The 16,498-nt window shown below is 49.4% G+C and overlaps 2 protein-coding genes across 8 annotated transcripts in view; both read right to left on the bottom strand.

Moving 5' to 3' along the window:
* Positions 1 to 7,361, bottom strand: part of TESMIN (testis expressed metallothionein like protein) — a 48,518-nt gene extending 41,157 nt beyond the window's left edge. For all 4 annotated transcript variants that reach the window (XM_015434342.4, XM_045372277.3, XM_074012988.1 and 1 more), the window contains exons 1-3: positions 7,321 to 7,361; positions 5,843 to 6,352; positions 2,044 to 2,202 (exon numbers count right to left, since the gene is read on the bottom strand). In XM_015434342.4, coding sequence (XP_015289828.2) covers positions 2,044 to 2,202; positions 5,843 to 6,313 — 630 coding nt within the window. In that variant the 5' untranslated portion in view covers positions 6,314 to 6,352; positions 7,321 to 7,361. The remainder of the gene's footprint in view (positions 1 to 2,043; positions 2,203 to 5,842; positions 6,353 to 7,320) is intronic.
* A 4,309-nt stretch (positions 7,362 to 11,670) lies between these two features.
* The window catches only part of CPT1A (carnitine palmitoyltransferase 1A), an 84,294-nt gene continuing 79,466 nt past the window's right edge, over positions 11,671 to 16,498 (bottom strand). For all 4 annotated transcript variants that reach the window (XM_045372279.2, XM_065527846.1, XM_045372280.3 and 1 more), the window contains exons 18-19: positions 16,370 to 16,462; positions 11,671 to 14,532 (exon numbers count right to left, since the gene is read on the bottom strand). In XM_045372279.2, coding sequence (XP_045228214.2) covers positions 14,446 to 14,532; positions 16,370 to 16,462 — 180 coding nt within the window. In that variant the 3' untranslated portion in view covers positions 11,671 to 14,445. The remainder of the gene's footprint in view (positions 14,533 to 16,369; positions 16,463 to 16,498) is intronic.

Raw genomic sequence — 16,498 nt, 5'->3', positions numbered from 1 at the left:
ATGAACTTAAATAAACTTGAATCTGAAAAAATAGCCTTAATCCAGAAGTTACGTTTTAATGGAAGATAGAAAACTATAGATCTGTTTTTGATTTCTTACTCTACACTAACATGCTCTTTGGAGACACCAAAGGGCAAAAAACCAAAAAAACAAAACAACAACAGAAAAAACAACCCCAGAAATGTTTCCTGAGATGCGTTCAGTGTGCTAACAGAAGTTTCTGTGCATATCTTTCTCCACAGGTGTCTGACCGTCAAGATTTAGTTAGGGAATCAGGTAGCCATGCCCCAGAGCTTCCTTTGCCTTGTCCTCACTTCACCACTGACATGAGCAGAAGAGGGTGCTGCTCTGCTGAGCCCCAGCCCATTCAGACCCAGTGGGCACTGAGGCCCTGGTGGCATGTCCCTGAGTCCCTGGGCATGCACTTAAAATCCTCTCTAATTTTACTCCAGCTGTTCTTTCCTCCCACACACACGTCATTATTTAACACATGGGGTTTTAAAAACACATCTATTTTATTTCCTACAAGTACAGCTTAGAAAGGTTAATCCAAGAACTGTAAAGTTCTAAGAAGTCACATCGATCTGCCTGGGCCTGAGGAGCACTGTCAGACCCCTCTTTGGATACTGACCATAAATAAATGGTCACAAGCCAGGTGGGTCTACCCAGCAAGCAAAAGCACTGAGGAAACTCATTGTGTGCCCTGCTCCAGGCCGTGGCATGTGGGGATAGAAAGGCGAGAGATGCTGCGGCTTCTGCCTGCACACAGCTTCCAATTCTGCTGGTAGAACCACAACTATACAGAGCAGCTGTGCTTTTTATACACTTAAGTTGCTTATAATATAGATAGGAGAACCCAAAGAACCATAAAGGACCAATGTTATCAAAGTAATACACATAGGACCTATTGTGGTCACTGGGTCAAAACTCCACATCATCCTGACATTTGATGAGAGGCCAGCATTCACGTTCAATTGGAGTTGTATTTGTATTTGGAGGATAAAGTTACAGCTACACACACGCGCGCACACACACACACACTCACACACACTGACACACAGGAAAGGCTCAGAGTGAACTCTACAGACCTGCCTCTACTGCACACTCCTGGGCCCTACTCACATCTGCCCTGCCCTCTGGGGAATGTGCTAACATCACTCTGCTGTCTGGGGGAGTCGGAGAGTTCTCATCCTGCTGACCTGCTTTTAGGGTCCTGGAAAAACTGCTATCAGAACCCATAGCCCCAAATAGAACCACCGACGGAGAGGCGAATGCTAGCGTGCACCACAGCTAAGAAAAACTCCTGACGGGCTCATTTTCAAGTATTTGCTTGTTAACGTCTATGCCTTAGGGCAAGGGCCTCATTTCTAGGAATAAAGACTTGCTGGGGGAAAGGCAATGATGGGTTATTTGGACTCTGGGCGCTTTGCTAAAGGAATGCTGTGGGCGACTCCCCCCATACCTAGTCCTTGCTACGTGAGATCTGGAGTCCTAGATGCACCACTTAACTATGAAGACCAATGTAAATGATGTAACATCTCTGTTTCTTACCCATAAAGTGGGGATAAAAATAATGTCTATCCTACAGAGTTGTTAGGATTAAATAAAGGTGCAAAAATATGACATAAACCACAGTTGTTACTGATTACATACCCTATACAAGTGTTACCTGTTATCATGAGAGACTGGGGCATGAAGGAAGCAGGGCGCCCCACACCAATATGTCAAACCACGAGGCTCAGCTGCAGTCCCCGACCCCAGCACTGCACTAACTGATGCGAGTTGTGCTCGCTGTTCTTAATGAATACAGCAATGTCCTCATCTTTGTTTGATTTGCTAAGATGGAGTTGAAATGAGAATCTTGGAGGTGAGATGTGAAAGGCTGTAGCTGATGTCCCTGTTTTGCTAATGAGACAATAAAAAATGCTGGCACAACACATACATGAAATGAAAAATAACGAGTGAAATGATGTTGACTTAGTAATGATGGGGTCCAGCATTTAGTACAATGTTAGTCCTACACATCTTCTTTCGCATAATTACCATTGGGTTGGAATCTTTCTTAAGAGAACAGCAGGAGGCGTCCTCTAGTTCCTCGGATGATGGGAACTTGCAACAGGATTCCTGAGCAAGAAGATTCTGGAAAGTGGCTTCTTCTGGATTGTTACTTGTAATAGTACCACCTGCTTCCTTGATTTCAACCTAAAAAAAGCAATCATTATTTTAAAGACCACATGGTGGACACTGGCTCTTGCAGTTGCATAATCTAGAAAATTGAAATCTCAGTTATAAGTAAAAGTTACATTTTTTTTTTTTTTTTTTTTTTGAGACGGAGTCTCGCTCTGTCGCCCAGGCTGGAGTGCAGTGGCCGGATCTCAGCTCACTGCAAGCTCCGCCTCCTGGGTTCACGCCATTCTCCTGCCTCAGCCTCCCAAGTAGCTGAGACTACAGGCGCCCGCCACCACGCCCGGCTAGTTTTTTGTATTTTTAGTAGAGACGGGGTTTCACCGTGTTAGCCAGGATAGTCTCGATCTCCTGACCTCGTGATCCACCCGCCTCAGCCTCCCAAAGTGCTGGTATTACAGGCTTGAGCCACCGCACCTGGCGTAAAAGTTACATTTTAAAGAAAAGAGCACCCTTACTTAGTGCCTCTTCCTCACTGGTGCTTCTGAAACTATGGATTTCTCCCTGGTAGGGGGGTGGGCAACAAGAAGGGGCAACAAATCATCTGACCCACCTCCCTGGGGACTGAGGACTCCAAGGACCAAAACCACCTGCCCATAAGGTGTGGAGATGTGATTTTCATGTGGTACTTTAAAAATACACCTAAGTAACTGAGAAGAGTCCCCCGCTGGTTGTCTGCCTCTCATGCTGCTTCACAGCCCCCGACTCTGAGCTGAAGGCCTGCTCTTCCTTCAAGTCACCTAAAATGCTGCCCTTTCATCACATTTTTTTTTTTTTTTTTTGAGACGAAGTTTCGCTCTGTCACCAAGGCTGGAATGCAGTGCTGCGATCTCAGCTCACTGCAACCTCCACCTCCTGGGTTCAAGCAATTCTCCTGCCTCAGCCTCCTGAGTAGCTGGGATTACAGGCTCACACCACCATGCCTGGCTAATTCTTGTATTTTCAATAGACATGGGGTTTCACTGCGGTGGCCAGGCTGGTCTTGAACTCCTGACCTCAGGTGATCCACTTGCCTCGGCCTCCCAAAGCGCTGGGATTACAGGTGTGAGCCACTGCGCCCAGCCCCATCACACATTCTTCCAGCATGTTCAGTAGTTTGAATTAGATGTTCTAGTCAATTGTTTTTTTCCTCAAAAAGCCCCAAATCCTTGGTAGCATTTTAGTATGATTTATGATATGTTTATACTAAGATTTGTAATTAGGTAGTAGCCCTTTCCTGCCTTAATAGGACAATAACGAATATGAAACGGTGGAGAGTAGGGGCTGGCTGCCAGCTTTGTTTTCAAGCTATCTTCTGTAACAATTGTCAACCCGATGACAAAATTACCAAAATCATGGAGAAATACAGGGATCATACTGAAAATCAATAGAATTTTTAAAAGTAAGAATCCTCGTGGTTAAAAAAAATTACAATCAGGATTGTTTCAAAATTGGGATGCTGCTTTTTACAATCTGTAGGAATGTGAGAAGGACTGGGAAACCCACACTTTGCATCCTCCCTCCCCTCCCCTCCTCCTCCACCTGCACTTGCCCCAGTTGCCTGGACCAGAGGACAGTGGGGCTCCCCAAAGGCCAGAAGGCAGGCCATAGAGTTCTTCCAAAAAGATGGTGGCTCTAAGGTAACATACTAAAGACCTCAAATAAAAATCACAGAGCGGGTATCTTCCAAAATGCAGATCTTGACTCAAATTGGAGCTTGTGTAGCCCAGTAAAATCAGAGGCCCAAACAAATCATATTTCCCATGTATGGGCAACTTACTCAGCACAGCAGACTAGCATCTAGGTATAAATCTTAAAAGAGATAAAGTTTAGCTATATTTTAAGTAGCTTTATTTAGATATTGCAAATTTCATAGAAATATAGACAATTTAAAATTTTCTTCTACTTGCTGCTTTGGGAGATGAGCTATGCACATCATCCCAGTTTAGATTTAACTTATCTCCCTGTAATCACCAAATACTACTATAATGAATATATCATTTCCTCAGCCCTATGCAACTAATATCTGAACTACTTATACTAAAATTCCATTTCTGACCTTTCAAAACAAAGGTCAACATGTGGCAATGAATTTCTAGAAAAAGGAAATTAGCAACTGATCCTGAATATTTACTGAAAATAATTCTATTCTGTTTAATGATAAACATGTCAGTGCTGTACCTGGTCCATTTTATTAATGAATCAAAAAGCAGTCAATAAAAATTTAAAAAGCAAAGTCTGTCCTTTAGTTTGTCAAACCAGCAATCTCTTAAAATTGGATTACATTAAAGAAATTTTACTATCTTTAACATCAGAGAATCCTCTTTTGTGTGTTTTGTTTTTTAAGACAGGGTCTCACTCTGTCGCTCAGGCTGAAGTGCAGTGGTGCAATCTCCGCTCACTGCAGCCTCCGCCTCCCGGGTTCAGGCAATTCTCCTGCCTCAGCCTCCGGAGTAGCTGGGATTACAGATGTGCGCCACCACGCCCGGTTAATTTTTGTACTATCTTCCTTGTTCTGATTAATGCTTTCTGACTCCACTCTGTGAGGAAATGAGGCAAGCTAGGACCTACCGGCAGGAGGCACTGGACAGGAGTCTGGCTGGGCAGCAAAATGCAGTTCCTAACATTTCAAGCCCTCTGAGAAAGGTTGTGAGGAAGACCTCTGTCCTGGGAGAAGGCTGGGGGGACTGGTGAGCCCTATGGCTCCTCTGAGGACAGAGGTCAGTGGGGGCCCCAGCCTCCGCCCATCCTTTTCCTGCACACTAAGCAGTGGCAATTACCATAACAGAAAACCAGAAGAGCAGAAATCCAAGCTCCTGCTGCTCTGGCTTATGATACAGGGTCAGGCTCCAGCCATCTCAACACTGACTCAAGCATTGTGTCCCACAGACGCTTCATCTACAACTTACTAAAATGACCTAACGGATGAGTGGTCTAGTTTTCTGAGCTGGGTCCTTTTTGAGGGGTCAAGAACACATTTTCCTGGGACCCTTTGTTTCCTTTGAAAACTCATTAGTTTTAGCAAGAACAAAGCGGAAAATTATCAGTGGTCATCTACAGCTAGACAGGGCAGTCGACTGAGAGTTGGCAAGCATTTCTTTAGGCTCTGATTTACATCACATATGCTTGAAGAGCTATTACTTCTTAGCAAAGGGAAGATCTCACATCTTGACTTCAAGGCTTGGAAAATCCAAGTATTAACTCTGAGTCCGTGCTATGGATTCCAAGACTGGTAAAGTTAAAGAAAAAAAAAAAAAGCAAGATGCAAACACGCCAGCCCTCCACCACATTGCGTTTGTTTTCACAGACAACAGTTATCAGCAGAAAGCGAGCCTCTCTCCTTAAGCCAAGGATAGCAACAGGGCCCAAGGGAACACACGTCCTAGCTTTCCCCCTCTTTTTTTGTTGCCCGCTATCTGCATGGTTAGGTCAACTTTGGACGACTGGTGCAGGGCAGAATCCCCTCCAGGGGGAAGGGCTTGGCTGGGTCGATGCATGTTGGATTAGGAAGAGGAAAAAGAGTATACGATCTGCCGAAAATCAGTGATTCCGGTGGGCTGTGTGCGGTGTCACCAGGGAAAATGCTTGGAGAGGGAAATGCTGGGGTAGACCAGCAGCCTCAGATGGGTTGGGGAAGGGATGGAAGGGGAGTTGTGCCCATTCCCCAGGTGGTTCTTACTGGGATCACCCGGACGCCCGGGTGGGCGGCTCCTTCCCGGACCCAGGCGCTCAGGGGCAGCACCGCCGGGCTGCGGTGCGGGGGCAGCAGCGAGGACAGGAAGTGCACGTTGCAGGCGGGCGGCTGCGGGGTCTGCAGGAGCGCAACGTCCTCCAGCGCGCTGAGCTCAGGGATCCCGGGGTACTCCCCGAGGAGGTCCCCGCCGTCGCTGTCGCCCGCTGCGAGCTTCGCCTTGACCTGGGCCTTGCAGTCGGCGCCCAGCGGGGGGTTGAACGCGTGTAGGAGAGGCTCCTTAGGGTCCGCCGGGCCCAGGTACGCATCTTTGAAGACGTGGAACTCGTCCTCCTCGTGCTTCACGGGGACCTTCAGGCCAATGTTCTCCGAAACGAACGGACTCTCGGGGCTAAAGAGCTCCGTCACCATCGCATCCTCGGGGCTGGGCAGCCCACCCGGCAGAGGGCCCTCCTCCATGGCGCAGGGCGGCGGAGCGGGACGGCGGGGGCCGCGCACCTACAACACGCGGCCAGGTGAGAGGCAGCAAGGGGAGGGGGCGAGGGGAGGGGCGGTCAGGAGAGGGGGCGAGGGGAGGGGGCGGCCGAGGGGAGGGGGCGGCCGAGGGGAGGGGGCGAGGGGAGGGGGCGAGGGGAGGGGGCGGCCGAGGGGAGGGGGCGGCCGAGGGGAGGGGGCGAGGGGAGGGGCGGTCAGGAGAGGGGGCGAGGGGAGGGGGCGGCCGAGGGGAGGGGGCGGCCAAGGGAGGGGCGGCCAGGGGAGGGGACCAGGTGAGGGGCGACTAGGGGAGGGGGCGGCCTGGTGAACGGGGGCCAGGTGAGGGGGTCAGGGGAGGGGCGATTGGGGGGAGCAGATGACGAGCGGCCAGGGGAGGGGTGGCCAGGTGAGGGGCGACCAGGTGAGGGGTCAGGTGAGGGCGACCAGGTGAGGGGTCAGGTGAGGGGGTCAGGTGAGGGGCGACCAGATGACGAGCGGCCAGGTGAGGGGCGGCCAGGTGAGGGGCGACCAGGTGAGGGGGTCAGGTGAGGGGTCAGGTGAGGGCGGCCAGGGAGGGGGTCAGGTGAGGGGCGACCAGGTGAGGAGCGGCCAGGGGAGTCAGGTAAGGGGCGGCCAGGTAAGGGGCGACTAGGTGAGGGGCGGCCAGAGGAGGGGCGACGAGGGGAGGGGCGACGAGGGGAGGGGCGACGAGGAGAGGGGCAGCCAGGAGAGGGATGGCCGGGGTGGGGGTCAGGTGAGGGGCGGCCAGGTGAGGGCGTCAAGGTGAGGGGTGAGCAGGTGAGGGGCGGCCAGGAGAGGCGCGGCCAGGGGACGAAGGGCCAGGGGAGGGAGGGCCAGGTGAGGGGCACCCTCGCCCACCGCCCTCCGCCCACCCGCAGGGGCCCGACCAGGCCCGGCAGCCCCCATCCCCGCCTGCAGAGCCGAGGCCCAGCCCGGGGGCCGCCCCGTCAGGCCTCCTCGGAGGGACGCACCTGGGGCCGCCCGGGCTGCCGCGGCGCGGAGAGAGCGGGATAAGGCGCGGGCCGGGCCTCAGGCGCAGGCGGGGCCTCAGGCGCAGGCGGCCGTTGGCGGTTGGAGAAGGGGGCAGGGTGAGGGGGCAGGAACCCTGGGGGAGGGGAAGAGGCGCCCGGGGAGTGGGCGGGGCCTGGGCGTGGGGCGGAGTCGAGGTGGGGGCGGTAAAGGCGGGGCCAGGGAGGATGGTGGGCGTGGTCTGGGTGGGCGGAGAAGGAGTCGCGAGGGGCGGGGCCTGGACTGCAGCGGTTGCCGGAGCGGGTCAGGGGAGGCACTCCCAGGGCTCAGCCAATCCAGGCTCAGGTGGGGAAACTGAGGACCCCATCGACTCGGGCAGCGCTAAGTGGGACTGCCTAGCTTGACTTCTGACCTTGGGCTTCAAATATATTTTTCTGGCCAGGCGTGGTTGCTCACGCCTGTAGTCCCAGCACTTTGGGAGGCCGAGGCAGGAGGATTACTTGAGGTCAGGAGTTCAAGACCAGCCTGGGCAACATGGTGAAACCCCTCTACTAAACCTCTCTACTAAAAATACAAAAATTAGGTGGACGTGGTGGCACGCTCCTATAATCCCAGCTACTTGGAAGACTGAGGCAGAGGAATCACTTGAACCGGGGAGATGGAGGTTGCAGTGAGCCAAGATCCCACCACTGCACTCCAGCCTGTGCCACAGAGCTAGACTCCAACTCAAACAAAACAAAACAAAACAATAAATACAATAAAATTTAAAAAAATAAAATTTTTACTACCCTCGAGCTCTCAGGACAGATCCCGGCCGGGAACGCTGCGGGTGGACAGAGGGCAGGGGCTTGCACTGCATGTTCGCAGCCTCGCTTTCACTCCCGATCCTTGGTGAGGCAGCTTACAGGTGCAACTGATGGAGTTGGTCACGAAATAGAAGTCACAAATACGGCTGGGCGTGGTGGTTCACGTCTGTAATCCCAGCACTTTGGGAGGCTGAGGCGGGTGGATCACCTGAAGTTAGGAGTTCGAGACCAGCCTGGCCAACATATATAGTCTCTACTAAAAAATACAAAAACTAGCTGGGTGTGGTGGCGCACGCCTGTAGTCCCAGCTACGCAGAAGGCTGAGGCTTGAACCTGGGAGATGGGGGTTGCAGTGAGCTGAGATTGTGCCACTGCACTCCAGTCTGGGCAACAGAGCAAGGCTCCCTCTCAAAAAAAAAAGTCACAAATACAATGAAAGTCTCAAATTTTGGGTGGGGAATGAACTATTTCATCTTTAAGGAGTCAATAGATATCACTGTTTAATCAAGAAAAGAGGTGAAAGTTTAGTTCAAGTGATGGCGGAAACTGCAAAGGGCGTAGGACTGGCAGGAGTGGGTGCTGGGGAGACAGCCTCAGGTACTGTCTACTCAGGCACTGTTTCGGTAAAAATAAAGAATGTAAAACAGCTTTCTAATCTCACTTTTAAAAATTAAATACTTTTCTAAGTTTTTAAAGGGTAGTACCCAAGGCACAGCAATACCACGTACTGTTTAGCTGTACATTTAACATTCAAAAATCAAGAAAATTTTGCCCGGGCCTGGGTGTGGTGGCTCATGCCTGTAAACTCAGCACTGTGGGAGGCTGAGGCGGGCAGATCACCTGAGGTCAGGAGTTTGAGACCAGCCTGGCCAACTTGGTGAAACCCCATCTCTACTAAAAGTACAAAAATTAGCTGGGCATGATGGCGCATACTTGTAATCCCAGCTACTCGGGAGGCTAAGGCAGGAGAATTGCCTGAACCCGCGAGGTGGAGGCTGAAGTGAGCTGAGATCGCACCACTGTACTCCAGCCTGGGCAACAGAGTGAGACTCTGTCTTAAAAAAAAAAAAAAAAAAAAAAGAAAGAAAACTTTGCCTGGTTGAGAATTCTTAAATTTGGGCCACCAGGTTGAAGACATTCAAAAAGAACTTAGCCAGGACTTCCTAATATGAAAAATTATTTTTGGACATTAAATTCTCACTGTTGGAATATTCCTGCCATGTGAATGACCTAAAATATATTCCAGGCAACATACAAACTTGACAAACACACTTGAATTCCACTTTTTGGTCGTGTCACTGCAACGAGGAGTGAGATTCAGCTGCACCACATCCTGTGTGCCCTGGCATTTCATCTGTAGAGCAGGATTCCACAGAAAGCAAGCTCTAGTGGCTTCTTCAGATTAAAGTTCAGTTAGGTTTTTCTTAGCAAACTCTCCCACTAAAATCTTCCGATGTTACAGATCAAGCTGCGGTCCCTTTGAGCACCACACCATTCCCATCACATTTGAGTCTTGTGTATCTCTCCACCCCTCTCTCTGGGTATTTACATACAGATGTGTGTGTGTAGGTCTTACTCTCATTTTATCGCAGGAATAATCACATCATCTTGAGTAGGGTTTAAGGGAAGGACTAAGGATCCAACTTAGTCTTTCCAAATTGCAGGGATCTAGAAGGCAGCTGGTATAAATTGAAGAGCCCTGGCCAGGCCTGTAATCCCAGCACTTTGGGAGGCCAATGCAGGCAGATCACTTGAGGTCAGGAGGTCAAGACCAGCCTGACCAACATGGTGAAACCCTGTCTCTACTAAAAATACAAAATTAGCCAGGTGTGGTGGTGCACACCTGTAATCCCAGCTACTTGTGAGGCTGAGGCAGGAGAATTGCTTGAACCCAGGAGGCGGAGGTTGCAATGAGCCAAGATTGCACCATTGTACTCCAGCCTGGGCAAAAAGAGCGAAAGTCCGTCTCAAAACAAACAACAACAACGAACACTCACAAAAGCAGAAAAAAAATAATAAAAATAATAAATCGAAGAGCCCAAGAATTATGCATAGCTTGAGTAGCCCAAGCAAGAGAGCAACCCACAAGGCTGCACCATTCATTCATTTACTAATCAGAATCAAATATCTACTGAATAGCATCATGCCAGGCATACACAGCCACCTGTGGGGGTCGCCCACGGGTTGCAACGAGCCTGGAGGCTCTGCACCTGCTACTCCTAGACGCTTGCTGCCCTGCTGCACTGGCCAGGCTGGCTCCGTCGAGTCTCTCAGGTCTCAGCTCAACCCCACTGTAAGTGGGTCACCCTCCCTGCCAGCTACCATCCCCTCCCAATGACCCTCTTACTTGCCTCAGAACACTTAAGATCCTTCAACCGGTTGGCTTGTTCTCTTTTTCCTCTGTGATATGGTTTGGCTCTGTGTCCCCACCCAAATCTCACCTTGAATTGTAATCCCTCTGTGTCAGGGGAGGGACCTGGTGGGAGGTGATTGGATTATGGAGGCGGTTTCCCCCATGCTGTTCTTGTAATAAGGAGTGAGTTCTCACAAGATCTGATGGTTTAGAAGTGTTCGGCACTTCCCCCTCACTCTCTCTCCTCTGCTGCTAGGTAAGAGGTTTCTTGCTTCCCCTTCGCCTTCTGCCGTGATTGTAAGTTTCCTGAGGCCTCCCCAGCCATGCTGAACTATGAGTCAATTGACTGTCTTTTCTTTATTGACTGTCTTTTCTTTATACTTACCCAGTCTCAAGAAAGTCTTTACAGCAATGTGAAAATGGACTAATGAGACAGCCAGAACCTGGTGGTGTCACTGCTGTCTCCCCAGTGCCTAGAACAGGTGCTGATATGGTTTGGATGTGTGTCCCCACCCAAATCTCACATGCAGTGGTAATCTCTGATGTTGGAGGTGGGGCCTGGTGGGAAGTGACTGGATCATGGCCACGTGTTTCTCATGAACGGCAACATCCCTCTTGCTACTGACCTCACCATAGAGCGTGTGAGTTCCTGTGAGATCTGGTTGTTTGCAAGTGTTGTAAGAGAGCACCTCCTATCTCTGTCTCCTTTTGCCATGTGGAATGCCTGCTCCCCCTTTGCCTTCCACCATGAGTAAAAAGCTGCCTGAGGCCTCCCCAGAAGCAGATGCCTCCATGCTTCCTGTACAGCCTGCAGAACTGAGAGCCAATTAAACCTCTTATAAATTACCCAGTCTCAGCTATTTCTTTATAGCAATGTGAGAACGGCCTAATCCAAGTGCTCAAGAAAAACAGAACAATGGAATTCTCGCATTCCTTTAACGTATTTATTGAGCATCTACTATGTATCAGGCACCGTTCTCAGCACTGAGGCAAAGGAATGGATGAATAAATGCACAGCAAGTGAAAATCAACAGGCTTTTCTTTCCAGCCCAGCACATGAACTTGGTGACGTCTGTCTGTTCCAAGGCCTTGTTTCCATATGCTCAGACTTTCTACTTTGTCTCAAGTATCTGAACTTGGTCCTTGACTTATAATCCCCTTAATTAATATAACAAAAGAGACAGAAGCAAATCTTGTAGTAGACTGGGGTTAATGTTTTAATGATAACCTACATTCACACTGCATTTCTAAGATTTACATCCAAAGAGCATATTGTATTTACATGCACCGGTCAGTCCAAGATAACAAATTCAAACCATGGCTGTGTTAAGACGATGGTTTGTTCCAAATTAAATTAAATAGATAATACTCTTACCAACCCCCTTGGACATGTACAATAACCACCCTCTTCCTCCCCTCAAGGAATATAAAATTGCATTGATAACTGCACTGATGAGCAACAATGACATTTGAAACATTTAAAACCTGAGAGAGAAACCCAAATATGTTTAAGCACTCACATGTCTACACTCAAATTCCCATGTGAACTGTACGGTAACACAGATTGCTCAGTGGTCAACAGTGCATGATCTAGCTGGCTCTGATAGGGACTGACGCCGGCTGCCAGCTTTTGACGGAAGCACTATTCTTGCCGAGGGCAGAGGGAGTTACATCCCCCAGCCTGCTTGACTCATACACCACAGACAATCAGGGACTTTTGTTATTGTTTTGTTTTTGCTTTTTTTTTTTTTTTTTTGATGGAGTCTCACTCTGCCCAGGCTGGAGTACAGTGGCGTGATCTTGGCTCACTGCAAGCTCCGCCTCCCGGGTTCACGCCATTCTCCTGTCTCAGCCTCCTGAGTAGCTGGGAATACAGGCGCCCGCCACCGCGCCCAGCTAATTTTTTGTATTTTTAGTAGAGACGGGGTTTCACTGTGTTAGCCAGGACGGTCTCGATCTCCTGACCTCGTGATCTGCCCGCCTCGGCCTCCCAAAGTGCTGGGATTACAGGCGTGAGCCACCGTGCCTGGCTGCCTTTTTTTTTTTTTTTGGTCTTTTGTTTTCATTTCTTATTGTTTTTAGGAGAAAAAAAAATCTTTGGCCCACAAAGGTGGTGTTTTTACATCACAAAGTATACATACATGAAATATGCATGTGGGCCAGGCACAGTGGTTCACGCCCGTAATCCCAGCACTTTGGGAGGCTGAGGCGGGCAGATCACCTGATGTCAGGAGTTCAAGACCAGCCTGACCAATATGATGAGACCCCATCTCTACTAAAAATACAAAAATTAGCCAGGCGTGGTGGTGGGGGCCTGTAATCCTGGCTATTCGGGAGGCTGAGACAGGAGAATTGCTTGAACCTTCGAGGTGGAGCCTGCCGTAAGCTGAGATCGCACCATTGCACTCCAGCCTGGGCAACAAGAGCGAAACTCCATCTTAAAAAAAAAAAAAGCATGTGCTCTCCGGCAAGCACCTTCCATCGACTCCAACAGTTGAGCCGTCACTGTTGTACTGTCGGGGTGCAGGACTCTGAAGGAGTCAGGCCCAACTAGAACCAAGTGGTCAAATAAATAAATACACAATTTAAAACAATGGACAGCTAAGCTTGTCATGACAGCCAGTGGGAATTTCATTCCATGAGGCTTCATTTTTGCATTAAATACTCAAGATGACTCAGTGCATAATTGCTTTGTGGTCCATGAGACGCTTTCGTGAAGGCACTCCTATCTGAAGGACAGGCTGGGTGAACCTAGCACCGTCACTCGAGACACCCTGGCTGGTCACCAAGGTGGGCTGGCATACTGTCTCCATCACCCTCCTGCGAGTATTCCCCCTCACCGGGTGGGAGGAGAAGGCCATCCCTTGGGGTCATGGAGCCGCTCTCTCCTCACCACGGTGGGCTGCCCTCCCCTTCCTCACTCGCTGGTCCCCGCTCCGTGGCCAATGCCCTGCCTTCCTTGCTGTCACTCTGGGGAAGAGATCCTCCTGAGGCACGCGTCATGTTTTATTCTTGAGTGAATTATCTGACCATCACGGCCCTTGCTCCCCTTTTATGACAAGTGCCTGTTTCTTCCTTTTGTTGCTTATGATGACAACAAGGCAGTCCCGGGAGGGGAGTGTGGCACAGCTGCCCTTGGGAAGGAACTGGTCTTTCTGAGGGGGAGGAGCTGGTGGGGTGTAGCAAATGCTTATGTAGGGTTATCCATACTCGGTCAATTGTGAAGGGAACAGTACACCCACAATTCCGACCAAAGACTCCACAAAATAAATCTTTCACTCCATCTCCCTTACGTTTAGGGCCTTTCATTTTTAAGGCACTGGGTTGTGAAGACACGAAGACATACAAGCTCAGTAAAACTAAAGACGTTGCATGCTGCTTGCTTCAAATGTGGAGAGGCAAACACAGGCAACTGGACCAGACGGGAACAGTTACCCACGGCGACAAAAGCAGGTCTCCAAAGCACAGCATTTTGGTTAGTGCATTCCAGATGTGTTAGCTATGACTGTGGACACCACCAGCTTGAAAAACACATTTTTCTTTTAACAAAACGAAAGTTTACCCTGCTTGGATGACGCTAAATGCCCTTAAGCACGAGGCCTTCGGTTGCCACTGAGAAAGCGCACCATTTCCATTCCAGTGTGTGTGAAGCCACAACCCTACTAATTCCTTCATTAACTCAACACGATTTGCATCCCTTAATAAACACAAGCCCATCCGGAGACTTCAGGGGAGACTCTGTCAAATGTCCCCCAAGGGAAGGCAAGTCTGGAAGTAGTGGGGTTACGCTTCACAGGGGTAGAGATACTGTTCTAGGAAAACAAAAACACCCAAATTTTCTGGAAGGAAAACTTCTGAGTTTTTTTCAGAGCAATTTTTCATCCCGAACTAAGATCAGGATTAATGCCTATTTTTCATTTGGTTTGCGTCAGAAGAGCTCGTTTTCCTTCCCAGCAGCTCCAGTGGAATTACTTTTTGGAATTAGAACTGAGACCAAACAAAGTGATGATGTCAAACATTGCTTCTTTCAGGTGCTTTCCAAAGCGATGAGAATCCTTTCATGTCAAAACAAAAACCAAAAATATATTAAAACGTGGCCATCCCCATATTTCAAGCTTTTTCATTTGCAATCTGACCCAACGTTTAATTTAAATTCCTTTCTGCCAGTTCTCTAAGATCTGACCAATGTCTTAAAGCTTAACTTAGACATTCCGGAGAAATGCTGAGGGTAAAGAGATGACAGCTGATGTGTTTGTGCGGGTGTGTTGTCGATCCAAGCCTCTGCCTAATGCCAGTGCATTTATCCCACAAAAAACACAATGACCATCCTGAGTGTGGTGGCTCATGCCTGTAATCCCAACACTTTGGAAGGCGGAGGCAGGAGGATCGCTTGAGCCCAGGAGTTCAAGACCAGCCTGGGCAACATGGTGAAACCACATTTCTACAAAAAATACAAAAAAGCAGCCAGGTGTGGTGGCACTCCCCCATAGTCCCAGCTACTCAGGAGGCTGAGGTAGGAGGATCCCCTGAGCCCAAGAGGCTGAAGCTGCAGTGAGCCGAGATCACACCACTGCACTCTAGCCTGGGTGGCAGAGTGAGACCCTGTCTAAAACAAACAACAAAAGAAAACCACGATGAACAAGTGAACCCCAACTTCCTCTGTTAACAGTGACAGTGGCATGGGTTGCCAGGCTATGTACAACAAGGAAAGCAGAATATAAATAAGAGCAATGTGCCATGCTAGGGAGGAGGTCCCTGGATCCATTCACAGAGGAAGCCGGGGGTCCCCTGCTCTGTACGCAGATTTCTTAGTGTGTACCCATTATTCTTAGTTCACCTTCCAAGTGCTAGAGAGTCTGAAAGTTACAGCAGCACCCCAACGTTAAGCTTCAAAACCACTGCTGGCAACAGAGGTAAACATGTTAAACCAAATTAGATATACTTCCTTTTTTTTTTTTTTCTGAGATGGGTCTCACTCCATCGCCCAGGCTGCAGTGCAGTGGCATGATCCTGGCTCACTACAACCTCCACCTCCCAGGTTCAAGTGATTCTCCTACCTCAGCCTCCTGAGTAGCTGGGATTACAGGCGTGTGCCATCACACTGGCTAAGTTTTGTATTTTTAGTAGAGGCGGGGTTTCACGACATTGGCCAGGATGGTTTCAAACTCCTCACTTCAAGTGATTGGCCCGCCTCCGCCTCCCAAAGTGCTGAGATTACAGGTATGAGCCACTGTGCCCGGCCGAGATACATTTCTTTAAAACTAGGTAAAGAGAATTTTGGAATTCACTTATGGCTGGGCACAGTGGCTGAAGCCTATAATCCCAACACTGGGACGCTGAGGTAAGAGGATCGTGTGATCCCAGGAGTTCGAGACTAGCCTGGGAAACATGGGGACACCCTGTCTGTACAAAAAATTTTTTAATTAAAAAAATTTAGGCCAGGAATGGTGGCTCATGCCTGTAACCCCAGCACTTTGGGAGACCAAGGCAGGTGGATCATCTGAGGTCAGGAGTTTGAGACCAGCCTGCCCAACATGGTGAAACCCCGTCTCTACTAAAGATAGAAAAAAATTAGCTGGGCGTGGTGGTGGGCACCTATAGTCCCACCTACTCGGGAGGCTAAGGCAGGAGAATCACTTGAACCCAGGAGACAGAGGTTGCAGTGAGCCAAGATCTCGCCCCTGCACTCCAGCCTGGGTGACAGAGTAAGACTGTGTCTCCAAACAAAAAAACAACATTTAAAAAAGAAGTCCATTTATGTGAAAATGCCCAAACCAAGTAAAAGCAGGCAGTTGAATTGAATTTTTCTGTCAAATTAAAGATGTGTTCCCTTAAAAAGAATAAAGTAAAAATACCCCATCTTCGGGAGAAGGAACTTCTTTTCATACGTACCGTCTCAGGGCAAGAGAACTTGGAAGAAATGTGGAAATTGATGAGGTTCTCTCCCACAAGGATGTATGACACACCATAGCCATCGTCAGCAACCTGGAGGACAAGGGAATTTGAATTTGTTGCTGGGAA

The sequence above is a fragment of the Macaca fascicularis genome, chromosome 14, assembly GCF_037993035.2.
Source record: "Macaca fascicularis isolate 582-1 chromosome 14, T2T-MFA8v1.1".
Classification (NCBI taxonomy): domain Eukaryota; kingdom Metazoa; phylum Chordata; class Mammalia; order Primates; family Cercopithecidae; genus Macaca; species Macaca fascicularis.
This window is presented reverse-complemented; position numbering and strand designations above follow the sequence as displayed.